Source organism: Anoplopoma fimbria, chromosome 5 (genome assembly GCF_027596085.1).
Source record: "Anoplopoma fimbria isolate UVic2021 breed Golden Eagle Sablefish chromosome 5, Afim_UVic_2022, whole genome shotgun sequence".
In the NCBI taxonomy this organism is placed as follows: Eukaryota; Metazoa; Chordata; class Actinopteri; order Perciformes; family Anoplopomatidae; genus Anoplopoma; species Anoplopoma fimbria.
Window position 1 is genome coordinate 7,414,598 of NC_072453.1, and position 22,989 is coordinate 7,437,586.

The 22,989-nt window shown below is 45.3% G+C and overlaps 2 protein-coding genes across 3 annotated transcripts; both read left to right on the forward strand.

Annotated features, from left to right (window-relative positions):
* Positions 1-40: 40 nt before the first annotated feature.
* LOC129091063 (proline-rich protein 12-like) lies at positions 41-15,058 on the forward strand. The gene is given in 16 exon segments (XM_054598503.1): positions 41-1,211; positions 3,048-3,205; positions 3,659-3,820; positions 4,075-8,747; positions 9,132-9,359; positions 9,520-10,225; positions 10,475-10,561; positions 10,564-10,967; positions 11,284-11,400; positions 11,628-11,761; positions 12,154-12,626; positions 12,751-12,870; positions 13,300-13,397; positions 13,779-13,910; positions 14,312-14,407; positions 14,604-15,058. Coding segments are annotated over 16 exon segments (7,806 nt in total). The 5' UTR covers positions 41-1,128; the 3' UTR covers positions 14,739-15,058.
* A 1,845-nt stretch (positions 15,059-16,903) lies between these two features.
* irf3 (interferon regulatory factor 3) lies at positions 16,904-22,647 on the forward strand. Of its 2 annotated transcripts, none has more exons than XM_054598521.1 (11): positions 16,904-17,176; positions 18,624-18,790; positions 18,926-19,097; positions 19,486-19,559; positions 19,671-19,731; positions 19,843-19,908; positions 20,034-20,270; positions 20,509-20,599; positions 21,130-21,419; positions 21,526-21,644; positions 22,136-22,647. In XM_054598521.1, exons 2-11 carry the CDS (start codon positions 18,626-18,628, stop codon positions 22,247-22,249), a joined length of 1,389 nt encoding a protein of 462 aa, XP_054454496.1. In that variant the 5' UTR covers positions 16,904-17,176; positions 18,624-18,625; the 3' UTR covers positions 22,250-22,647. The 2 variants fall into 2 exon arrangements, with proteins under 2 accessions (XP_054454496.1, XP_054454495.1); XM_054598520.1 differs by having other exon boundaries at positions 16,905-17,163.
* The last annotated feature ends 342 nt before the right edge of the window (positions 22,648-22,989 follow it).

Consider the following 22,989-nt stretch of genomic DNA (forward strand, 5'->3'; position numbering starts at 1 on the left):
ATCACTGGAAATATTTTTGCACTCGAATGCGTCTCGGCCAATCGCTGCGTTCAGTACAAGCAGCTGACTCTTTTTTTTTTTGTTGTTGCTCCTGTACAATGTAGTCTAAATTCATAATTGGCTTCTCAATAAGATAAGAAAATGTGTCATAGCACGGCGGTGTGGTTGTCAGACTGAGGGGCCGGTGAATGGAGGTCACCGCAGACACTGAGTGAGTCTCCGCGGTGGGAGAGAGAGGGGGAGAGGGAGGACGGACCGCGGCCAGCCGCCTTCAAAAATGGCGTCTCCGGAGGAAAATTAGTAAAAGATATTAAAACGCGGCCTGTCTTCTTTTCACTTCCTAGTTCGGTATTTATGTTTATTTCCTGCTCTGGTTGCGTGTTTCGCTGTGAGCCTGACTCATCGTGGGTTTTTCTTGAGTGGCCAGAGAGCATAAATCAGAGGAGCAGAGCATTTGGGGGAAATAAAGGAGCCCTGTTTTATGTGATGCGTCGTTACTGACAGCTAGCAGCCGCCGCTAGCCGCCGCTCCGCCGGGAGGCTTCACCTCCAGGAGACACCGTGTGCGTCCAGACAACAATAACACGTATCGAGACACACACGCAGGGTTTCCTCCGCGGTGGCTGATTGCTGCAACCAACGTGGCCCCCGTCGATTGCGATCTTTTCTGCTGCTAGCCTCGTAGCACAGACTAGCCTGAAGAAAGGGGAGGAGAGACGGAGAAAGGACGCATTCAAATCAAATGTTTATCAGCAATCCGTGCTCCGCCAGCAGACACACCGCGGCCGCTTCAGCACCATGACTGCTTCTGGATTAAACCCGTGAGGAAATGATAAATGTGAAAGGCGAAGGAAAAGGAGAAAGACTGTGTGTGTGGTTTTTTTGTTTTTTTTGGAGGTAGTTGGATTATAACCCCGTAGACCCCCCTCTTTTTTCATCCAGCTTTCTCCTCCTCCTCCCCTCCATTTCTCTTTCAATATGCTGTTTTCCACTCCTGAGGACTTGCTTATGAAACCGGGGGAAACAGCCTGAAAACCGAGAACTGGAAAGACTGGGTTTGTTCCCAGTAAGCTGCGCTGCGACGGTCCTCGCTGCTTTCGTCTCCATCGCGCACATCGCAGCCACATAAATGGATAGAAATTACCCGGGAACAGGGTTTGGTGATCTGGGCGCAGGAGCAGGATGGAGTTACGAGAGATCTGCAAAAGCAAGGTATGCATCGGATTCAGACAATGTGCATGCATCACTGGTGGTCGTGCAGGCTGCGATGTGGCCAATGTAAACAAATTGTGGGCTCATAAATAGTGCCCATGCTTTTGCCTTTATGTGCAGGGCATTGCCATCCAAACAGATGCATAGTGATAATGTTATAAACAGGAATAGATCAGTGGGGGTGGGCGGGGTGGAGGAAGGAAGGAAGGGAAGAAAAAAAAGGTTGGGGATATGAATTGAATTTGATTGACAGACGTAGGTTTTAGGTGGAGGTGGAGGTGGGGGTATGTCTGGAGCATCCATAGGAATGATTGTTCCCAGTGTGCAGGCCTGGACACAGACATTTACTGGATTTATAGCAAGTGCGAAGAGTGCAGACGCAGCAAAGCCCCCTGACAGACATCAACATGAAGCACTGGTGTGTGTGTGTGAGGATATGTGTATGATGAAGCACTGGTTCAGGTCCATGTTGTGAAGAAAATATGAGATAAAGAATATTGAAGGCGAGTTGGTGCCATCATTTAAAAAAAATATTAAAAATAATAATTAAAAAAGGGGAAAAAGATGATTTCTAATACATTTTCATGTAGATAATTGGTGATGGGTTTCGGGTGGTTTATGCTCATTTGCATAATTACATTTTAAGAATATTCTCCTCTGCATCAAACTTGCAAATTTGCTCTAAAATTTGGTTTTAAGAAAAAAAAAAAGAAAGAAAAGGCCATAGTGGGTTTGTTTGATGCTCAGCTCTGCTTTGGCTCTTGTCTGTTAGCTCCGCGTTAGCATGCTCGCTAGCGTCATGTTGCATGAAGTCGTGCGAGGCCTGCGCTCACAAGCACCGCTGCTCATGTAGCTGCTCACCTGTGAGGTGTTGGACCGTAGTGAGCGGCCGTATCAAGGTGGAGAGCCACCACACTCTGACTGGAAGTGATATTTGGCTAAATAAATGCGTCTTGTTGACGGTGTTTGCATGCAGCTTTAGCATGCACTTGCGTCGACCTGCACCAACCAGCTGTTAGCTACATCGACATAACGCTAATCAATGGCTGCAGACAGATTAAACGTGCTGCTTAAGTCACCTGCATGTTGAGGGGAACTGTATTTTTTCACTAACCCTAAATCTGCACATTGGTTACCTATGGTTCATTTGCACGTAACAGACTGGCCTTGCAGTTTGGGCCTAGTCTGCATTTCTACCAGAGCTGCTGTGCTTTGCGGCTAGGAGATGCTACCAGCAGCCCAGATGCTAGCATGTTATCCGGCCAGCCAGCCACGCATTTCATCTATATTTTGCAAAGCGAAGCTCTGCAACTGGTCAATCCTCAGCGTTGACTAATAAGATTTTTTTAATTGGTAAATGCATAAATTATGCAATGGTTTAGTCTTGTGGGTCCATTATAATACTTGCAAATTAACTATCCTATTATTTTTGCATGGCATTTACAATGCTGGTTTGACAGATTTGCATCTGCTGTTATACACTTTGGGATAATGCACAAGTTTGTAATTCTGTTTAGATACTGATTTTGGGGGGGGATAAATAATTACACTTAACTTCAAAATGTAGATTAGACTCATCATGGGTTTTTGTTTTCACATGTAAACTACTGTTGAGAAGTTACATATGTAGACCAAACAAATGAGCAGCCTCAATCTGATGTGTGGATTTTTAATCAAACAACAATTTACTTGCATGTCAGATTTGTTTATTTCAAAGTGACCTAAAATTAGACAGAGTTTTCTCAAGGGTCACATTTTGGGGCCAGATTAGATTTATGCAAATGTGCTTTGAAATTAATAATATTTCACAATTCCCCAACTCCCCTTTCTCTGTAGTCTTGTCTATGGGAGTTCCAGATCATCCCACCCTGAGTCTGAGCTCCTTCACAGACAAGCCTACGCCACCCCACACCCTCTGCAGGGCTATGCCACCAATCACCACCCAGGGAGCTCTGGCCAAGGCGGAGCTTGGGGAGCAGCTGGACGGAGTTTGGGTGAGATAAATGTCATACCTTCCATGTCACTACCATAAGGGGCCCCGGCAATGAATGATTATGTCTCTCCATGCAGGCCCTGGTAGGTTGTCATTGAAAAATGTGCCCATTATAGCTCAATTGAGTTGAAGCCCTAGATGTTAAAGCCTGTAGCCACAGCATTCATTCTTATACAGTGTGTCGATATCTTAAGGGTTGTTTTCAGCAACAGAGGTCGATGTACTTAGTTACACTCACAACTACTGACGTGATTAAAATTCTTTGTAAGTGTCACAGCAGGCTCGCCAAATGAACTGCGTTTAAATCCAGATCCTAAAATCTTGTCTTTTTAGATTCCAAATGACGACTGATTTAGGGATGAGGAAATGTATCTACATCTCCACAGTTAGTTGTGAAAATTTTACATTCTTGATCAATTAATCAATTTTCATGGTTCTATGTTTCTTCCCAAAGGTCTGTCGGGGCTCTTTGACACTGGCCTCCACCATGCCAGCCCCTCTGCTCCCGATGCCTCCGTCATGAATCTGATCTCAGCTCTGGAGTCTCGAGGTCCCCAGCCGCCACCCTCTGCCTCCTCCCTTCTTTCCCAGTTCCGCACGCCATCATGGCAGACAGGTGGGGCTGTGATAGATCTTCCCTCATCTGTTGACATTCAATCAGGCCCCACGGTCAATATGACATTTAAAGAACCCCCCCCCCATGTTTCGCTGCATTATTATTCTGACATTGTTGCTCTTTGAGCATTGTCATATCACATTTTACTGTACTGTTAATCGTCTTGCTTTAGAATACTTTTTTTTTTGCGTTTGTTATTTGGTCATTTAAATGATAGCTTGATTAATTTTGCACTGTCTTCCTTTTCTTAACAGCGATGCACACTCCTGCTCCTCCTGAACTATTCATCTCTGGAGCTCTTCCTGGCTCTGGCTCCTTCCCCTCCTCTTCAGCTCTCTCAGCCTATCAGCATCCAGCATCCTTCTCCAGCCGCTCTTTCCCTACAGCCTCCCTTTCCCTCCAGGACACGCCCACGTTTAGTCCCACATCCAATGGGCTGCTCTCCCCACATGACCCCCTATTACATATCAAGGCCCCTTCTCAGTCTAGCCTGGGTTTTGATAGACTCCTGTCCTCGCAGGGTGCAGCAGCAGCTGCCTATAGGGGCAGCCAGGACCCCTCGAGTGCCGCATCAGCCCAGTCGTCCTCTGCCAGGCACCTGCAGTCACACCAGTTCAACCTGCTGTCATCACAGCTCCAGGACCAGTCGTCCCAGCTGTACAATGCATCAGTCTTTTCCTCAGCCCAGGCCCAGCCTCAGAGCCAGTCCCAGTCCAATTCGGCTCAGGAACGGGCTGTTCCCCGGCAGGACAGCGTTATCAAGCACTACCAGCGGCCCACGCCAGCCCAGTCCCAGCTCTCATCCTCTGCTGCCCACTCCCTTCAGCACTACCTCAGCTGTGGAGGGGCGGGGTACCAGCAGATTGCCACCCACCACAGGCACGCTGGCCTTTCCTGCAGCCCACTGGGCGACCAGAGCCCCTCATCTGACCACAAGCCCGCCTCTCGCACTGAGCAGTATCGGCCAATCATCCAGCCGCCATATTCCTCCTCCTCCTCCTCCTCGTCATCTTCCTCAGCTGGGAAAGGTACCAAAAGCAGCTCCAGCAGTGGTTATTCTTCTGCCAGTTCAGCATCATCCTCAAGAACTCCCCACACACCCCCTTCTGCTTCCTCTACCTCTTCCTCCTCCTCCTCTTCTTCTGCCACCTCCGGGGCTCATCCTTCCAACTCAATCCCCACCTCCAGCTCCAGCGCAGCTCCATCCAGGCAGCAGCCACCCCCTCAACCGGCTCCTCCTCCCCCTGCCCCACAGCAGCAGCAGCCCCCTGCCACCTCCACGTCAGCGCCCCAGTCTCTCCCCAAATCCTGCCTCTCAGGCTATGGTTCTCCCGTTCCCTCAGTGAAGACCCCCACATCTGCTCTTACCGGTCAGACCCCACCCCAACAACAGACACAGTCATATTCCCCTAACCAGCCCCCTACTTCCCACCTGGGTCCGTCCTACGGAGGCTTCAGTTCACCACAAGCCCAAGACCTGAGCTCAGGTACAGGTGGGAAAGGCTATGGGAGTCTAGGAGGGCGAAGCCAGTCATACCCCACTGATATATATGGAGCTGACTCTGCTTATGGATCACTCCCATCCTCCCTGGGTGGAGCTGGAAGCCCATCCCTAGGCTACGGAGCCCCAGGTCACTCACCTGCCCTTTTAAGGTCAAGTGGTTCATCGGGCAGTGGCGCATCTGGGGGAGGAAGCAGTAGCGGCACAGGAAGTGGGAACTCTGGGTCAGGAGGAGGAGCAGGAAATAGTATGACTAATGAGAGAGGTGGTAGTGGTGGAGGCTCTTATCATATTCCAGACTCAAGCCCCTCTCCATCAGGCAACTCAGGCATCATCCGTCCAGGGTTGCACTCCCCAGTGCCCACCTGCCCCACACAATCTCCAGGAGGTGCAGGCTCTAATAAATACATTTCCTCGGTTCTCTCCCCCACCTTCTTGGCCTCCCCACAGGGCTACCCCGACACCAGAGGCCCCAGCTCCCAATCACAGTCCTATCATTCCACCTCCTCCAAAACAAAGGACACTTCCATGCTAGGAGTGGGCTCTCAGAGATCCCAAGAGGAAGTAGATGACGACGATGAGTTCTTGATCCAGCACCTGCTGCAAGCCCAAGCAAGTCCCACACCCCAGACTGCTCATCACCATCCTCAACAACAATCCCAACAGACATCCCAACAAACACAGCCTCAGCCCCAGTCAGTGCCCCCAACCACTGATTCAGGCAAAGGGCTGAGCTATGACATGGGCAAGAGCCCTGAGGAGAGGTACCACCCCCAGAGTGTCATACGCACCCACAGTGCCACATCCACTGGTAATGCAGGGTCTGGAGGGTCCATCTCAGGGCTGGAAAACCAGCTGGAGATGTCGCTAAAGAAACAACAGCAACAACATCAACAACAACACCACCATCAACAGCAGCAGCAGCAACAACAGCAGCAAAGGAACGAGAGGTCTGTTGGAAGCAGCAGGAGCAGTGGAGGGAGAGGCAGCGCTGAACAAGTGCACTCTCATCTCCATCACCATGACAACCTAGGCTCGGTGGTCCACTATGGGCGGGGTGACCCATACAGTCAACACTCCCTTGCTCCCCAACACTCCTCACACAGTCAGCATGTGTCCTCACACTCGCAGATACCACCCCACACCCAAATGGACCTCCAGAAGAAGGAGCGGGCCGAAATCCCATATCCTCGGAAAACTCCAGAAGTCCAGCAACAGCATTCCCAGTCCCAAGCTGCTGGCTCCCTCATGGACTCTCCCACTGATCAATCCCGTCAGCCACCACACCTGCTCCAGTCAGTGCTGTCCCACACCACCCGGAACAAACTGGAGCCTCATCAACAGCACCACAAGATGGATTCTCACCAACAACATCAACAGCAGCACCACAAAATGGACTCTCATCGGCAACACCAACAGCATCACAAAATGGATTCCCACCAACCACATCAGCAACACCCAAAAATGGACTCCCACCCTCAGCATCAACAGCACCATAAAATGGACTCTCATCCCCAACAGCAGCAGCACTCTATTAGCCAACAGCAAGCTGTGATGGAAAGTGCTGGTGGGACACTTGGCTCCAGTAAACATCAGGCTCAGTCTCAGTCCCAAACCACCCAGCTCCAGCTTCAGCTCCAGTCCCAGGCTTTGGAGGTGGCAGCGGCTCACTACAACCACGGCCCCCCGTCACATCAGCACGAACAGAGCCAGGTGAAACAAGGCTCAGTGGTGTCTTCTTTGGACATGCTGGAACGCTCCCTTTCTCAGACCTCCAGCACGGACGTGGCTGTTGCAGAGGACAGGCGTGGCGGACCAGGCAGCGGTGGAAGGAGTGGAGGTAGCAGCGAGCGCCACAGGCAGCAGCAGGAGCAGCAGCAGAGGCAGCACCCATCCCACCATCACACACAGCAACACTCAGCCTCTGAGCTCCACTCCTTTCTCTCCGAGCCCGATATCGGCTTATCCACCCCGCCTCACATGCACCATCTTTCACAGCACCACCCCCAGCAGCAGCACCCCAGCTCTCAACATCAACAAACCCACTCTCACCACCCTCACCAGCAGCCACCACACCCTCACCACATACCCCCACCATCCGGCTCAGCACACTCCCAGGCACAGCCTGACCAACAACAGCTCACCCCTCAGCAGAGCCAGCTGGACCAACAGCGCTCAGAGCAGCACCAGTTTGACAATGTCAGCCCAGTGGAGAAAGCGGATCAGAATCAACAAAGTAACCGCTTTGTACCCCTAACTTCCATCTGCTTTCCGGACTCCCTCCTTCAGGATGAGGACCGCTCCTTTTTTCCAGGAATGGAAGACATGTTTTGTGCAGAGGACTACAAGTCAAGCTGTGCTGGAGGTGCAGGACCAGGACAGGAGGAGATGAATGAAAGCCACACTGGACAAGAGGGAATGGATTCCATGAAATCTGGACAGGGTGGAGGTGGAGCAGGGGGAAGTGGTGGAGGGAGCTATGACATAATGGGTCACCATGGTGGAGATCAAGGTTATGAACCATACTGTCATGGCCTGGAAGAACCCAGCAACAACACCATGACTCTGGATCTAGACTCCCTTAAAACCCACGAGCTCCCTTCCACTGTGAACACTGAACAGCTAGGACTGATACAGTCCCAGGCCCCGGCTATGGGTATGGGTTCCAATCCTGCTGGTCCCAACAACTCTGGAGGCAAACTATCTGCTGGGCCTGGAGGAACCGGCCAAGGAGCTGGTTCTGGAGGCCTCCAATCTCCAATTTTCTGCTCCTCTCGTCCGAAGAAGCTCCTCAAGTCCAGCTCTTTCCACCTGTTAAAGGAGCGCCGGGACCCCAACACAATGCCTAAAAAAAGTTACGCTCAAGAATATGAGTTTGAGGATGATGAGGATAAAGCCGACCAGCCAGCGGACATTCGGCTGAACAGCCGGAGGCTCCCAGACCTATTGCCAGACTTGGTGTCCAGCTGCAGAAAGGGTGGAGGAGGAAGTGGCTCTCTCAGCCCCTTAATGGGTGACATTGACTTCTACCACTCCTCTGGTTACTCCTCTATGGGTTCACACTCTCTTTTGCCTCAGGAGGGACCCAAGAAGAGGGGCCGAAAGCCCACTAGACCCAAGAGAGACGGTCCCCCTAGGCCAAGAGGCAGGCCTCGCATCCGCCCAATGCCTGAGCCCTACACTCCACGAGGAATGATGGGGGAGATGGGTGGGACAACAGCGGGACCGGGATTCAGTGTGGAGGGACGAGGTAGGGGTAGGGGCCGTGGAAGCCGAGGTAGAGGACAGAGGAGGGAGGATATGTACATGGAAATGAGCGGGAAGGAGCAGGATCAGATGCACCAACATCAGCTCCATCAGCAGCAGCCACAGCAGCTCCATCACCAGCCCCAACAGCAGCTACACGAGCCTATTCCTCCTCTGAAGGTCAGTGACGTTTATTTTGGATATTAAAGGACATTTTAGTGTTACTTCTAAATATTTAACTAGTGTTTTGTTATTACAAGCAAAATATAGTGCCTTAGGTAGCCATTGAAAAAATACAGATAAAACAAGAGGTTCACATATAAGCCCTAATTTAAAATTTATGAGGAGAGTCCAACAATACTTGCAGTTTTTGTAGTTTGTGTAACCTATGCATGGCTGCTACTAGGTCTTACTGTGCTGTTAATAAAATGCTAAGAATTACTTCATTATTACCTAATTAATTTAATTGGTATCCCGTCCTGGTTTCCTAGATTTTGTAATTTATATACATCTGTATGCTCAGGCAAAGTAACCTTAAATCTTTGTGGTTTTCTTTTGTTTTAGATCAAGTTACCGATTGGTACCCTGTCCTCCTCCGATGCCTTGTTGAGGACGGACTCTTTGTCTGGCACGGACCCTGCTTTGTCGGACGGCTCAGTGGGCTCAGCTCCCTCACTGGGTTTAAGTCCCGGACCCCCCTGCAGCACTGAAAGCAACAGAAGTCAGGACAAGAACAAGCAGAAAATCCACATGATGAGTGAAGGAGTGGATGAGGAGGGCCTGGAGGAAAGGGTAAGAGCTACATGAGTATATATTTGCTAAGTGAAGCAGTAAATGCTAAAACGTGCCAAAGAGTTGAACTTGAACCATTTCAATTCAAGATCATTGCTTTCGTAGTTGTGGAGTTGTGGAGTTAATGGTTGTAATTCTCTCTTTTTTTTATTACTTCTAGGGCGATGAGAAAGACTCTGATTCCAAGGCCGGCTTCGTCGCTTCATTCTTGGACTTCCTCAAGACGGGGAAGAGACCTCCAGGCTTGGACATCTCTCCAGGAATGGAACCTGACAATGGTGAAACCTCACCCTGTAAATCGGGCGGTCTGCGCCCACTGTCTCCCACACATCCTCCTCCACCGCCGCCACCTCCATTCGGGGACAGTGAAGGGAACGGGGGTCTGGCTCTGGGCAACTGCCCAAGCCCAAAGCGCTTGGAGGATGAGCTGAAGAGGAACCTGGAGACCCTGCCTTCGTTCTCCTCCGATGAGGAGGACTCAGTCGGAAAGAACCAGGACCTCCAGAAGAGCATTTCCTCAGCCATTTCTGCATTGTATGACACTCCTCAGCTGACGTCTAACCTGCAGACCCCGCTACCTCCTTCACCTCCCCAGCCTCAGCCTCAGGCTCCTGAGTCCCCCCTTACCCCAACACTGCAGCCCCCCACACTTAGCCCACAGCCTAGCATGCATACACCTCACCACCTGCCCCAGTCCAACGAACCTGATATCCTCCAGCCAGAAGATGGAGACATGGATGAGAACAAAGATGAGGAGAATGTGGAGAATGAGGAGGAGGAGAGGAGCACAGGAGGGGATGAAGAGAGCGATATGACAGAAGAGAGAGAGCCACAGCTGGAAACCCTCAGTGCCCCCACTCTTGATGGTAAGGCTGGCAGTTTGCTTTTTATTGCCCATTTTCTTGCATGTAGATTTTTATAAAAGTCAGCTTAAGAACATTTAGAATATTTACCCCACAGGCAAAGCTATTGCTGTATTTTCTTGTCTAATAAAATGTCCCATTATATATTTGTTAAACAAATAATTTTATTGAAATACTGTAGCTGTTTTAACATTGTGATTAATTAATCTGTAAATGACCTTAACCCTAATCTTCCATTCTTTTCCCTTCAAGTGTCCCTCCCTGAGATTCCTCCAGAGCCAGAAACTCCTGAACCTTCCTCAGTCCCTCCATCTCCCGCCTCATCCTCCTCTCCTTCTCACTCCCCCTCCCTCCCCTCTCACTCCCCTCACCCCTGCCTCCAGCAGAGGAACAACAGGAGAATTCCCAGCCTGCAAGCCCTGTCGCTCCCACATGCCCCTCTCCGCCACCTCCGCCACCTCCCCCACCCGCTACTCTCCCTCAGCCCGCTTCCCCTCCTCCTCCAACTTCCCCTCCTCCCCCAGCTTCAGTTCAGAAGGAGTCTCCCGTGCCATCTCCAGAGTCCCCCGCCTCCCCCGAAGAGCCTCCAGCTCCTAAGATCACCTCCCTGCACCTTGCCCAGAAGCAAGAAGATGCTGCCATTGCTGGAGAGAGTGAGGAGGACGAGAGCGAGAGTGGAGGCGAGGGCATCTTCAGAGAAAGGGACGAGTTTGTGGTCCGGGTGGAGGACATTCGAACTCTCAAGGTATTTGTGTGGAAATGCGTGTTGTTTTGTGTGTTATTGACAGCTAAAGAATCACATAGTAATTTGTTGGACCCCAAAAAAGTTCTTTCTGGTGGAGAAGAACATATTATTATAACTAATACCAAATCATTGCACTGATGCGTAGGTGTCAGTACAGGCTTAAAATAGTGTAATCTAAGATATTGTCAAAGCCAAGTAAAAACCTTTTAGGGAAAGCACTTAAATTAATAAAATCTGTTAACATTTTGGAATCATTAAATTGCTTAAGAATGGCAAGTATTTCACACTTACTTTTGTGTCATGCATTTTTGCACAGTTGGCCTTGCAGATGGGCCGTGAGCCTCCTCCCATCTGGAGGGTGCAGAAAGCGCTGCTGCAGAAGTTCAGCCCAGAGATCAAAGATGGACAGAGACAGTTCTGCGCCACAAGCAACGTGAGTTCACCGCAAGCCCTCAGTCATCTAACCACACCTGCAGACGATCATGTTGATTTCTGAACTTCTCACAGCCCAAGCTACATCTTAGCATATGATGACATACTATAGTTTATGCTGTAATGTATGCATATATAGAGTTTTCAGACCATTTTCAGTTAAATTAATGACACTGAAAGTTGTTCTAATTGTGTGTAATAAATCTTTATAATCTGTTTCTGCCACAGTATCTTGGCTACTTCGGAGATGCCAAGAGGCGATACCAGCGGATCTATGTCAAGTTTCTGGAGAATGTCAATAAGAAGGACTACGTCAGAGTCTGCTCTCGGAGACCTTGGCGCAGAGCCACACCTGCTCTCAGGTACCCATGTTTGTTATACAAAAATCCTATTTATAATGAATTAGGACTCAAAGTTTGGTTGGGATAAAATAACTTTAACCAGATCAGGCAATACCAGTGGCCCCTTTTTGAGCCAGGCCTGGGAGAAAAGCTCCCAGCTGAGTTGGGGTAGTTTAGCTGAGCCTGAAGGTGAAGCTCTCGGCTTGCAAATTGATGTAGGTTCCATTCTCCATCTGTGTCATGAACTTTGTGTTGTGATGTAGTGTTTTTTTTGTTTTTTTTTGTTGCTGATAAATGCAATATAATTTCAAAGGACTTGTTTTTAATGAAAGATTTTTGGCAATAAATATACACTCTGTTAATCTTTAAAAGTTGATTCCATCTCTAAAACATTTTTTTATTGTGTGTCGCAGACGCCAGTCCCTCCCCAGAATGGCTTCCCCTCCTGCCACCCAGGTGCCAACGAAAGTAGAGAAAGAGGAGAGAGCAACTCCGCCAGTCCAGCGTGAACAGAGGGAGAAAACCAGAACCGCAACAACAAAAGAACAACGGGAGAAAAAGGAGGTTCCAGCTGCTCTGCCCAAAGCAAAGGAGAAGGACAAAGAGAGGGAGCCTGAAAAGGAGAGGGAGAAAGAGAAGGAGAAGCGAGTGCAGCCGCAGCAGGACAAAGTGGAGAAACGTGCTACAGCGGCAGAACGAGGTAGAGCCAAGGAGGAGAAGAAAGCAGTGGAGAGGAAGGAGAAGGAAAAGGCTGAGCGCACACCCAAGTCCAAGCCAGCCAAAGTGAAGGCGGAGCCACCGCCGAAGAAGAGGAAGAGGTGGCTGAAGGAAATACCTTCATCATCTGACTCAGACTCATCGGAGGAGGCAGCTAGTGAGAATGAAAGTGAGATGCCATTTTGATTCTTTGCGCTCGCATTTTGCCATTAGAAGTCATTGTAATGGAGTTTTTCTTAATGTCTTGCACCATGGTGGAGTGTTGGTTTAAACTCTGGTTCTCGTCCACTCAGTGCCAGTGAAAGGCGGCGTGAACAACCGTGCCATGAGGGAGATGTTCAGGAGCTACGTGGAGATGCTGGTCAGCACGGCCCTGGACCCCGACATGATCCAAGCACTGGAGGACACTGACGGTGAGAACTGCACACATGGCATCTTCAGCATGTTTAAAATGAAAACCTCCTTTTATAAAAAAAAAAAAACTACTGACATGTAGGAGATGGAAATAGAGTGGGAAGCTCAGATGCAGCCTGTGTGTGGGGTCTGCTTATTTGGTAGCATGTTTTCTGCAGATTAAATGTCTGCATTGAAACCGCTGCATTGAGGCATTTTGTGATATTGTTTATAAGTGGGTTATGTGTCTGCTCGCAGTTTGGGCAGGTTGAATAAACATCACTTTCAATTTAATGTTTTTTGTGAATCCAAATGCACAAGTGGTGACCGGTTGAAGGGAAGCACTGGGACAGAAAAAGCTGCTTTGAATCTGCCGTTGGTATTAAAATGATTGACAGCTACATGAACAATGACTAATGGAACTTCCTTTTATCTTGATTGGCCACCAGATGAGCTGTACCTCCCACCTATGAGGAAGATTGACAGCATCATCAGCGAACAGAAGAGGAGGCTGTTGAGGAGAGTCAGCATGAGCTCTCAGCACCAGGTAATCCGTCCTGAATCCACTGCCGCTATCTCTGTATCTTGTGAATGAAATATTGTATCAGATTCCAGTGCTTAAAGAATTGGTAGAACAGAAATTTGATTTACAACAATAATCGAATCAGTTAAGTCATGTATCAAACTCAAATGTGTCAGGATTAGCTGCTAGTTTAGCTGCTTTTTTTTTCATTTCATGTCATAAATTGACATCACCTTAGGTTCTGACTTTATATACTTCATGATAATTTGAAATAATAAATTGATTTATTGGTAATGAAAATGATCACAAACTCAAGTACAACATTCTGGCACATTTCATCTCAATGTCTTTTGATCAGTCTACCTTTGTCAGGTTCTGACCATTTTTATGTCTCTCCCCTGACAGGAGTTCCTGCATGCTTACCCCCAGATAATTGTAGACCCCCTGGACTCAGGAGCGGTCAGGGTGCGGCTAAGCGGGGATGCTTACAACCGAAAGACCCTCAACAGAGTCAAAAAGACCCTGCCTAAACCACAGGTGGGTGTGAGGGTGTGTGGTTAAGGGTGTCTGCAGGCCCTAAATAGATTATTAAATGTTTTTAAAGAGGCTGTTAAGGTCAAAAATAAGGAAGACCACTCAGGAAAACCCTTTGTTCAGTTTATTTAAGTTGTCGTATGTTAATCCACTATTGGGACCTCTATGGACTCTAGGTTTTCAGCCTATAAAAAGGTGATTATTTCTGGTTTCTGGATGACACCTAAACCAAACAAACATTACTAGCTTCCCCTCTGACACCTGCTGTGAGTTTCACTCCTTCTTACATGGAACTGTGAGAATAACTGTCACAGCAGCTTTTCTGTCAATTTAACGTGTTAAAATTGATCTAGTAATTGTGATGATTAATCTGACTTTCTCTTATTTATTTATTTATTTTCTAGGACCTTAAACTGTCAGCAGAGACGTATCGAATCTACAGTCTCTTCCACTCCCTGCATCACTATAAATACCACACCTTCTTACAGTGCAAGAAGGAGGTAAGCATCACGTTTCAGTCATGTTAGCTGTCACTACAGACGTGCTTTAGCATGTAGCTACTCATACGCATTCTCTCAAATACTGTATGGTAAAGCACTAATCTCAATAGTAATAAAGCATACACAAGCTGGCTCTGTGTAGCCTAAGACACTGGTTTTGAGTTATAATTGATCTGTTTCCATCCCACTTCTCCAGACCAACACCATCGAGCAGGCAACAGAGGACCCGGGCCAAGAGGAAGTGGTGCAGCAGTGCATGGCAAACCAGAGCTGGCTGGACACCCTCTTCAGCTCCTTCATCGAGCTGCTCACGCTCAGCACCAAAGCCTGAGTCGACCACAAAGAAAGAGAGAGAGAGAGAGAGAGAGAGAAGGAGAGAATGGATTAAAGCAAGAGGATTTAAAAAAAACAAAATGAAGATACAAAGAGATGGAATCCTACTGTACAGCCCCCCGACCCGCTTCAAGTCTCTTAGGTCTGAGGATGAATTTTTGAGGCCCTTGACGAACACAAGGAGGTCTATTCATGTGACCCCGGACACTGGCCTCTGTTCTTTTTTTTCTTGTTGTTGATCACTGACTAAAGAAATGTCTTACTTTTGTGAGTGGGGACCCCACCGGATCAGGGGTCACTGGCGAGGTCAAGAGGGAATTGACCGTTGGGGGGGGTGGGGGTGGGGGGGGAGTGACGCGAAGTGGAAAGGACAAAGAAGAGGTGCCGTAACGCCAAGTCAGAGAGGAGCCGCTGACATCTTGTTAACCGTGTGTCATGAAGAAAATAGTTAAAAGAGAAACTGTTACCACTTAGTTTTTACATAAATTATTTTTTTGAAGACTAACATCAGCTGTTGGCTTTTTGAAAAGAGTGGAAGAGGGCGAGAATGCTTTTTAAACTGCGTGTAGTGTGCCGTGAGCAGAGTGAACACTGACTCGTCCACGGGTAGAAACATGAAATGTGTTAATAAACGCTCTCTCTCTCTCTCTCTCATCCTGTGCTATGTGAAGGGCAGCACCAGTCAGCTGTGTGATAATATATAAACACATTTTTATTATTTATATGAGGAGGTTTTTAACTTAAACTCTCACAAGCACTGGGTTGCTGCCCTAACATTTTAAAAACCTTTTTATTTTCCACAGGATCAGTATACAGTCGTTACCCACATATCCAAGCCGTCTTCCCCTCTATTCAAAGAACAGACGTCGAGACAGAAATATTGTATCAAATACAGTGGGTGTAAAATAACAGGAAAAAAAAGTAAGAAAAGAAAAAAAGAAGAAGAGAATGGGGGGGGAAATCTATTTGAAACTTAACATTGTTGTGCTTCAGTTCAATCATCAGTCATGCAGGTGCAAAGAAAAAGAAGTAAACTTTCCATTTCCCATGTGGGAAGAAGGAGTATAAATAAGTAATATTTAAAGAGGAAATAGTCATTTCATTTTTATCATTTTGATGTTTGTGCATACTATGACTTATTTTGAAAACAATCTAATTTTCCATAAAAAAAGGAAAAAAAGGCTTGTAAATATTGTACAGTTCTTGATGAAATTCTTTGTCCTTCTGTACATTAACTCTCCTGTATTTGAGAAACAAATAAAATCTGCAAAGAACAAATGGTGTTTTGTTTCCCTACAGTGTGTGTGTATATATTTTTACATCCATCTTTGTGAGGACATTTTGACTGGTCCTCATGTATTCCAAAGGCTCTCTTAGGGGAGAAGGTTTTGGTTATTGTTAGTTGACTTGGATGTTTGGCCTTTAGTTTGACACTCATCTGCTGAAGGAGGGAAACTTATTTGGCTTTAATCTGAGTTTTAATACATGTACCTACAAGCATGATTTGTGACATCACAACTATGGCCCAGAATGCAACTCACAAAATATTGACATAGTAGGAGACATCTTGCGTCCAGTAGTTAAACATTTTTTTATTTAATTTTTTTATTTACACCCTTTTACCTACACTACTAACTTGATAACATCGTTGAATCCAGTTGTAAAATGACTTAATAGCGCCCTACATGTTAAAAGAATATTTTGAGATGGATCTGAACATTCTAATAAATCATATAAACCTATAAATACATATGAATAATTATGGTGTTTAAAAATCCGGCCTGGCTCAGCTGCTTTTATTAATCATATGAAGAGTTCTTCCACCAATCCTTTTCCCAGATTCGTTGTGTTATTGACTCATTGATTCAGTGCAAGGACAGTTATAGCTACAAGACTGCAATATTTATCTGGATAGGCTTCTGAGCTTGCAATTTAAAAGTTATCATTCAAATATTACAAAATTAATCATAAAAACAAGTTTCTGCATTTTACAATGAGGTAGAAGGAGTTAGATGCGGTTAAGAATTTCTAATCAGTTCTACCGATTCAAATTATTAATCAAAGCATTGTATGTTATGTATTTAAACATGTTTATGGGATGTATTATGTCCTAAAGGGTCCTCACAAGTATATATATAAAAAAAAAAAAAGTGTATTTGACTCCACCCAGCGGCCCCGGATGATATGAAACTCTCTGACGTCACATCTTGAAAACGAAACTGACGATTCGGAGTTTCCCATGAAACCAGTCCCAGGTAGCAGCCGGACTCCGGCGGTATTTAAGGAATTAGCCGCTGGGATCGACTGACAGCGCAGCGGCCACACTTCTAGCTGTTATACTGCATCACGTTTCTGACGTTTGACCCCTGGAAAACGACGGCACCTGAACTCAACACGCATCGGCTGATATCTCGTTACTTCAGGTAGGAGAGTTTGGTCAGTGTCGGTGATTTGTTTAAACATTTTACAGTTGTTGGCAACAATGTCACTTTCTGTGCCTGTAACTCCTCAACTGTTGTTTTTCCAGCTCATCTGTTAAACACCATAACACGGTCACAGGAATATTTTATTATACTATACTACATTTATAGACAGAGGGAGAAGGCAACTATAGCATATACTATACAGGCGACTTGATACTATATATACTATATATACTGCATGCTGTATTAAATATCAGACTTGACTTGGTTGTTGGCTACATGAGTATTTACACTTTTATAGCCTAGTTAACTTTTACATTTAAACGCACTTAAACTACTTTACACCAATATTACTATTTGACTGTAGGGAAGCATTTTTTAGAGTGGAGTGCTTTATAATTTTACTTTTTATGCTTCAATGCATTTTAATGCGGCTGTGGCCTAGTGGAGAGCAAGGTAGTTCTCCATTCAGAGGATCGGTGGTTCGATACCCGGCTTCGGCGGTCGATGTGTCCTTGGGCAAGACACTTAACCAAGTTGGACTGGATGTTAGTTAGAGTCTGATGGTGGCACTTTGCATGGTAGCCTGTCATCAATGGGTGAATGATATGTAATATACTACTGATTATAAGTTGCTTTGGATAAAAGCATCTGCTAAATGACTGTAATGCAATAAGTATTTTGAGGTATTTTTTAATTATTCTAATTTTTTTACATATTAGAGTACGTTAGATTGAATGCTGAACAACACCTGCCCTCAAATCCGCCTGCTTCCTCTTTCTTGCAATTCAGAAATTGACAATATAAGCAAAAACATTTTTCCAGCTGCACCATACAGAAGTCAGGATGTTGATCCTTAGATTCTGTGTGTTGAATATTTCTTAAACATTTTTATAATTTGGTGGGAGTGATAAAAGACTAAGAGAGATGAATCCCTCATTCTAATATTATTATGCATGCATTAGAAACATATTTTCTACACTTTAATGAACAGTTCATGGAAACATGCAAAGGTTGCATTGTTGCATTGTTTTTTTATTTACACCCTTTTACCTACACTACTAACTTGATAACATCGTTGAATCCAGTTGTAAAATGACTTAATAGCGCCCTACATGTTAAAAGAATATTTTAAGATGGATCTGAACATTCTAATAAATCATATAAACCTATAAATACATATGAATAATTATGGTGTTTAAAAATCTGGCCTGGCTCAGCTGCTTTTATTAATCATATGAAGAGTTCTTCCACCAATCCTTTTCCCAGATTCGTTGTGTTATTGACTCATTGATTCAGTGCAAGGACAGTTATAGCTACAAGACTGCAATATTTATCTGGATAGGCTTCTGAGCTTGCAATTTAAAAGATATCATTCAAATATTACAAATAAACATCAAAGCAACAAAAATGTATAAAATTATTTCTATTGTAGATGATCTGACATTTTTTTCCTGCAGAAATGTCTCATTCTAAACCACTGCTCATCCCGTGGCTGCGGACCAAGATTGACAGCGGCAAGTATCCCGGTGTGCTGTGGACAAACCTGGAGCGAACACAGTTCTCCATCCCATGGAAACATGCTTTAAGACAGGACTCCTCCAACACTGACATCCTCATCTTTAAGGTAATGGTCACGCACAGTAATAAAAAAATATCAGTGGCAGTATAGTAGAAAGAAGTCATATATATGAATAAGACATAACATTTAATTTGTATTCATTGTATAATCTGTTGCCTTCAACCTGTGTCTTCCCTGCAGGCCTGGGCGGAAGTGAGTGGCAATGGCCGTGCTAATGGAGACCACTCAGTCTGGAAAAGGAACTTCCGCAGCGCCCTCCGAGCCAAAGGCTTCAAGCTGATCTCTGACAACAAGAACGACGCTGCTAACCCCCACAAAGTGTTTCGCTGGCCGGATGATTCAGCATCAGGAGGTGAGGATCCGCCAGTGCGTCCGTAGACTATCAACATTCGGTCCTTTATTGTAGTGGATACCAGGCAAGTTTAAAAAGAACTATGTCCTCTGATGAAATGTATTGAGAATCACCTACTATCAGAATAAATGTAATGAGACGTGTATGTGAAATATATTCACTGGCACTTCGCAATAATTGGATTTACATTTTTTTATTTCAGTGTACAGCACATATCTGATCAACTCCTTTCCATTTCCATCTATTTTGCATACGTTTATGGTAAAACAGAGGCAATGCCGTTTGTAAAGGGGATTAAAAGATTAACGAGGTGTTTCTGAGGAGAATAAATTAGTAAAAGATAGCAAGCTGCAGATTTTAACTAAGCTCTTTGCTTTCACTCCCAAAGCAAACTCTTCTGCTGGATCCCAGGACCAAGATGACCCTGATTTGTTTGAGGATTATCACCTTCCTATACAAGAAGTAAGCGACTGTGCTTGTGGGTTTGTAGGAACACTGGTCCTAAAATGAAATTGCTGTGTAAATATGTAATTGCATGTGAACTCATTCCAATGTGTATTTGTGATATATTAGAGCCAGGCCGTCGAATGCTCTGAGGACTGTCTCTATCTTCCAGAAGTCACTATGTTTGCAGGTACATTATTACTTTATTATTTTCGCAAATTGTGATTTCTGTAATTTGATAGCTAAGAATGTGGAATCCCTTTTCCTGAATATATCTGAACTAACCAATATTTGCCAGCAGAGTCCTCTGCCAACCAGGATATTCTCCAGGAGTGTCTAAAGGGACTAAACATCTGCCCTGAAGAAGGTAGACTTACTTTATTTCCTCTCCTCATCAATTCCTCCTCACTGTTGCTGTGTGAGCAGAAAAAAACAGTATCCAAGGTACTTTCCTAGAAACACCTTTTCAGTTTCTCCAACTTTTCTCCACAGAGGTCACCGCAGGCTTTGAGCCTCCTCCTAGGCAACATCTGCTCCAAAACCAGGTTGTGAGTGATGCACACCCATTGCCTGGGCAACAGCAGTATCCAGTACTGTTTCAGGGTGCAGTCAGTGAAGCTGGGTTGCCGGAGCAACCAGCACATCCAATGGGGGAAGGGGCCAATGATGGGCAGTTGGCGGAGCAGTTCCTACATACCATAAACATGACCAGTAACAGAGAAAATTTCAGTAAGTTGACGGATGTAGCTGTAAAAATGAAATTATATTAATATTTTACACTCACATTCAAAAATGACATCCGTAACTAAATATCAGCATCTAATATTTTCAATTAGGCCATTAAAACAATTTAGCCTGACAATTAATATCATTCATCATTTAACATTTGTTTTAATGTTATAAACAGGAATACAGTTAAGAGTGGTATGCCCTTTCTCATATTCTTCTCCTGTTTCTGAATCCATAGGGACTCAATTCAGGATATCAGTGTACTACAGAGGGGTGGTGGTGTCCGAGCAGTTGGTTGAGAATGAAGTTGGAATCCGTTTAGTCTACAGGTAACATCAAAATGTAGCTTTTACCAAAGGAAACATGTCTCACAAATGCTCAATATCTCCAGTTCAGCTTCAGTTCAACTGTCATAATAGTTTGATATTTTAAGGAAGCATAATATTCTCTTTCTTGCCGATATTCAGAAATAAGAAGAATTGATACCACTCTATATTGCAAGTATGTCGCTGGAGCCATTAGCCAATTAGCTAAGTTTAGCATAAAGACCGGAAACAGGGGGACCCAGCTAGCCTGGCTCTCACCAAAGGTAACAAAATCTACTGACCACTTTTCTAAAGCTTATTAAGTATCACCAGGCTAGCTGTCCCCTTTTGTTTCCAGTCTTTATGCTAAGCTAAGCTAACCGTCTCCTGGCTGTAGCTACATATTTACCTCACAGATGTAAAAGTAGTATCTATCTACTCTCGGTAAGAAACAAAATGAGCTTATTTTCCGAAATGTCACACTATTCCTTTAGTGTTGTCAGGGCTCTGCCTTCAGTATTTCATCTTATGACTAAATGTTGTCTTCACTTCAGGCCCGACCTCAACGGCACAGTTTTGGATCACGAGTCAGGCCTGTCCCTGGTCTCGTTGCCAAGTCCTGGAGCCATGCTGGATCAAGCCCAAGCCAGTTTGACCCAACGCATCCTGGACAAGCTGGGCAATGGTTTGGATGTGGGGGTGTCGGGCCATGTGGTCTACAGCCAGCGACGGGCCGAAATCAAAGCATTTTGGAGCTTCTCCAAGTTCGACAGGAGCAGACAGCCGCAAGAGATTTCTAAACTGGAGCCTCAACCGCTGTACCAGTTCAAGGACTTTGTGCGAGGTGGGTGAAAAGAATAATTATGTAGCTTTTTCTCAGCGTACCAGTGGAAACTTGTCGTATCTTGCATGTCGGCTTCATGTAGTGATTGATTGTCTGTTCCCTGTAGGAATATTGGACTTCATTGACGGGAGAGACTCCCCTCCCTGCTCCCTGTTCTTCTGCCTTGGGGAGAAGTGGCCTGACCCAGACAACAGGCCTTGGGAGAAGAAACTCATCACAGTGGAGGTGAGAGTCCCTTTGAATTATTAAAAGGCACAGACAGTGTTGTGCTCTCACAGACTTTAAAGCAGAATTTTAGTATTATAATAATGGGTTTTTTTCTTGCTGCACATACGTCTATCAAATTTCATGAGTGATCAAATCGCCAAAATTGCCCACTCAAGGGAGCTGAAGTCAGCAGCACTTTTCAAGAAGCAATTTGGTTTCAGTATTGATTAAAAGCACTGAGAGAACAAAGCCTGAAAAGCGCCTGGTGACAACTGATCTCTTGTGTGTAAAAGTTTTTTTTTGCACCCGAGCCTCTGTAGGGGAGTGCATGCAAAGAGAAATGAAAAGCTTGTACGAAAAAATAACTTTTAAGAAAGCAGCTCGACACGTCTCATTGCTCCAGCTTTCTCAAAATGCATGGCTTCTGTCAATTTTTAAATTTGCCATCTCACTCTTGTCATTCTTGTCATTGCATCTGACTTTCTGCTCCGTTATTTCTTCTGTCTCAGGTGGTCCTGACTTCAATGGAGTTACTGAAGAATATGGCTGTCGTAGGCGGCGCCTCCTCCCTGCAGTCTGTGGAGCTGCAGGTGTCTCTCGAAGAGATGATGGAGATGTACTGACGCACATTGTTTTGTCATTGTTTACCCTTTTTGTGAAATCCTTTACCTTGACAATAACATCTCAGAAATAATCATGTTTACAAGATTTGTTAACATTTCATATCTTGATTCTATACCAAAAATCATAGATGAGGTAGTAACATTTTTATAAATAATTGCTCTGGTGTTGGATTTGGCAGTACTGCACAAAGGTGCAACCTGAACCATGTTTAAACACTAGTGTATGTTTTAGAATTAATTTACACAAATGTTTACATAAAATAATGAGACTATGATCAGAGAGTTTTAACATTGTTTATATTATTGATGTTTCTGAAAATTAAAACCATATTTCTAAGATACCTTACTGTTTTCTGATGCAAAGAAACTGAGCTAAATAAAAGAGCTCTGTCACTCAGCTCAAGAGGTAATGTGCAACTCTTTTCACAGGCCTTTCACTCATTCCACATCCTGCATTTGAAAATGACGTGTTTGTGCTAAAGGTACAAACTTAGTTCAATTTAGAACCCCTCGTCAAAACCAAAATACTGTGAAATGAATATACTACAACAAAACCTAAACCCTCCTAATAAACAGAAATAATATTAAAAGCCTTGAACTCAACTGTTCAGCCAATCAAAGTATAAGTATAAGATTATTTAACAATACAGATGTGATCAGAAGTTTCGTATCAAAAGTTTTAGTACAATATGCACCTGAGCACAATCCGTGACAATTGAACACGGCAACACAGCAGAGAC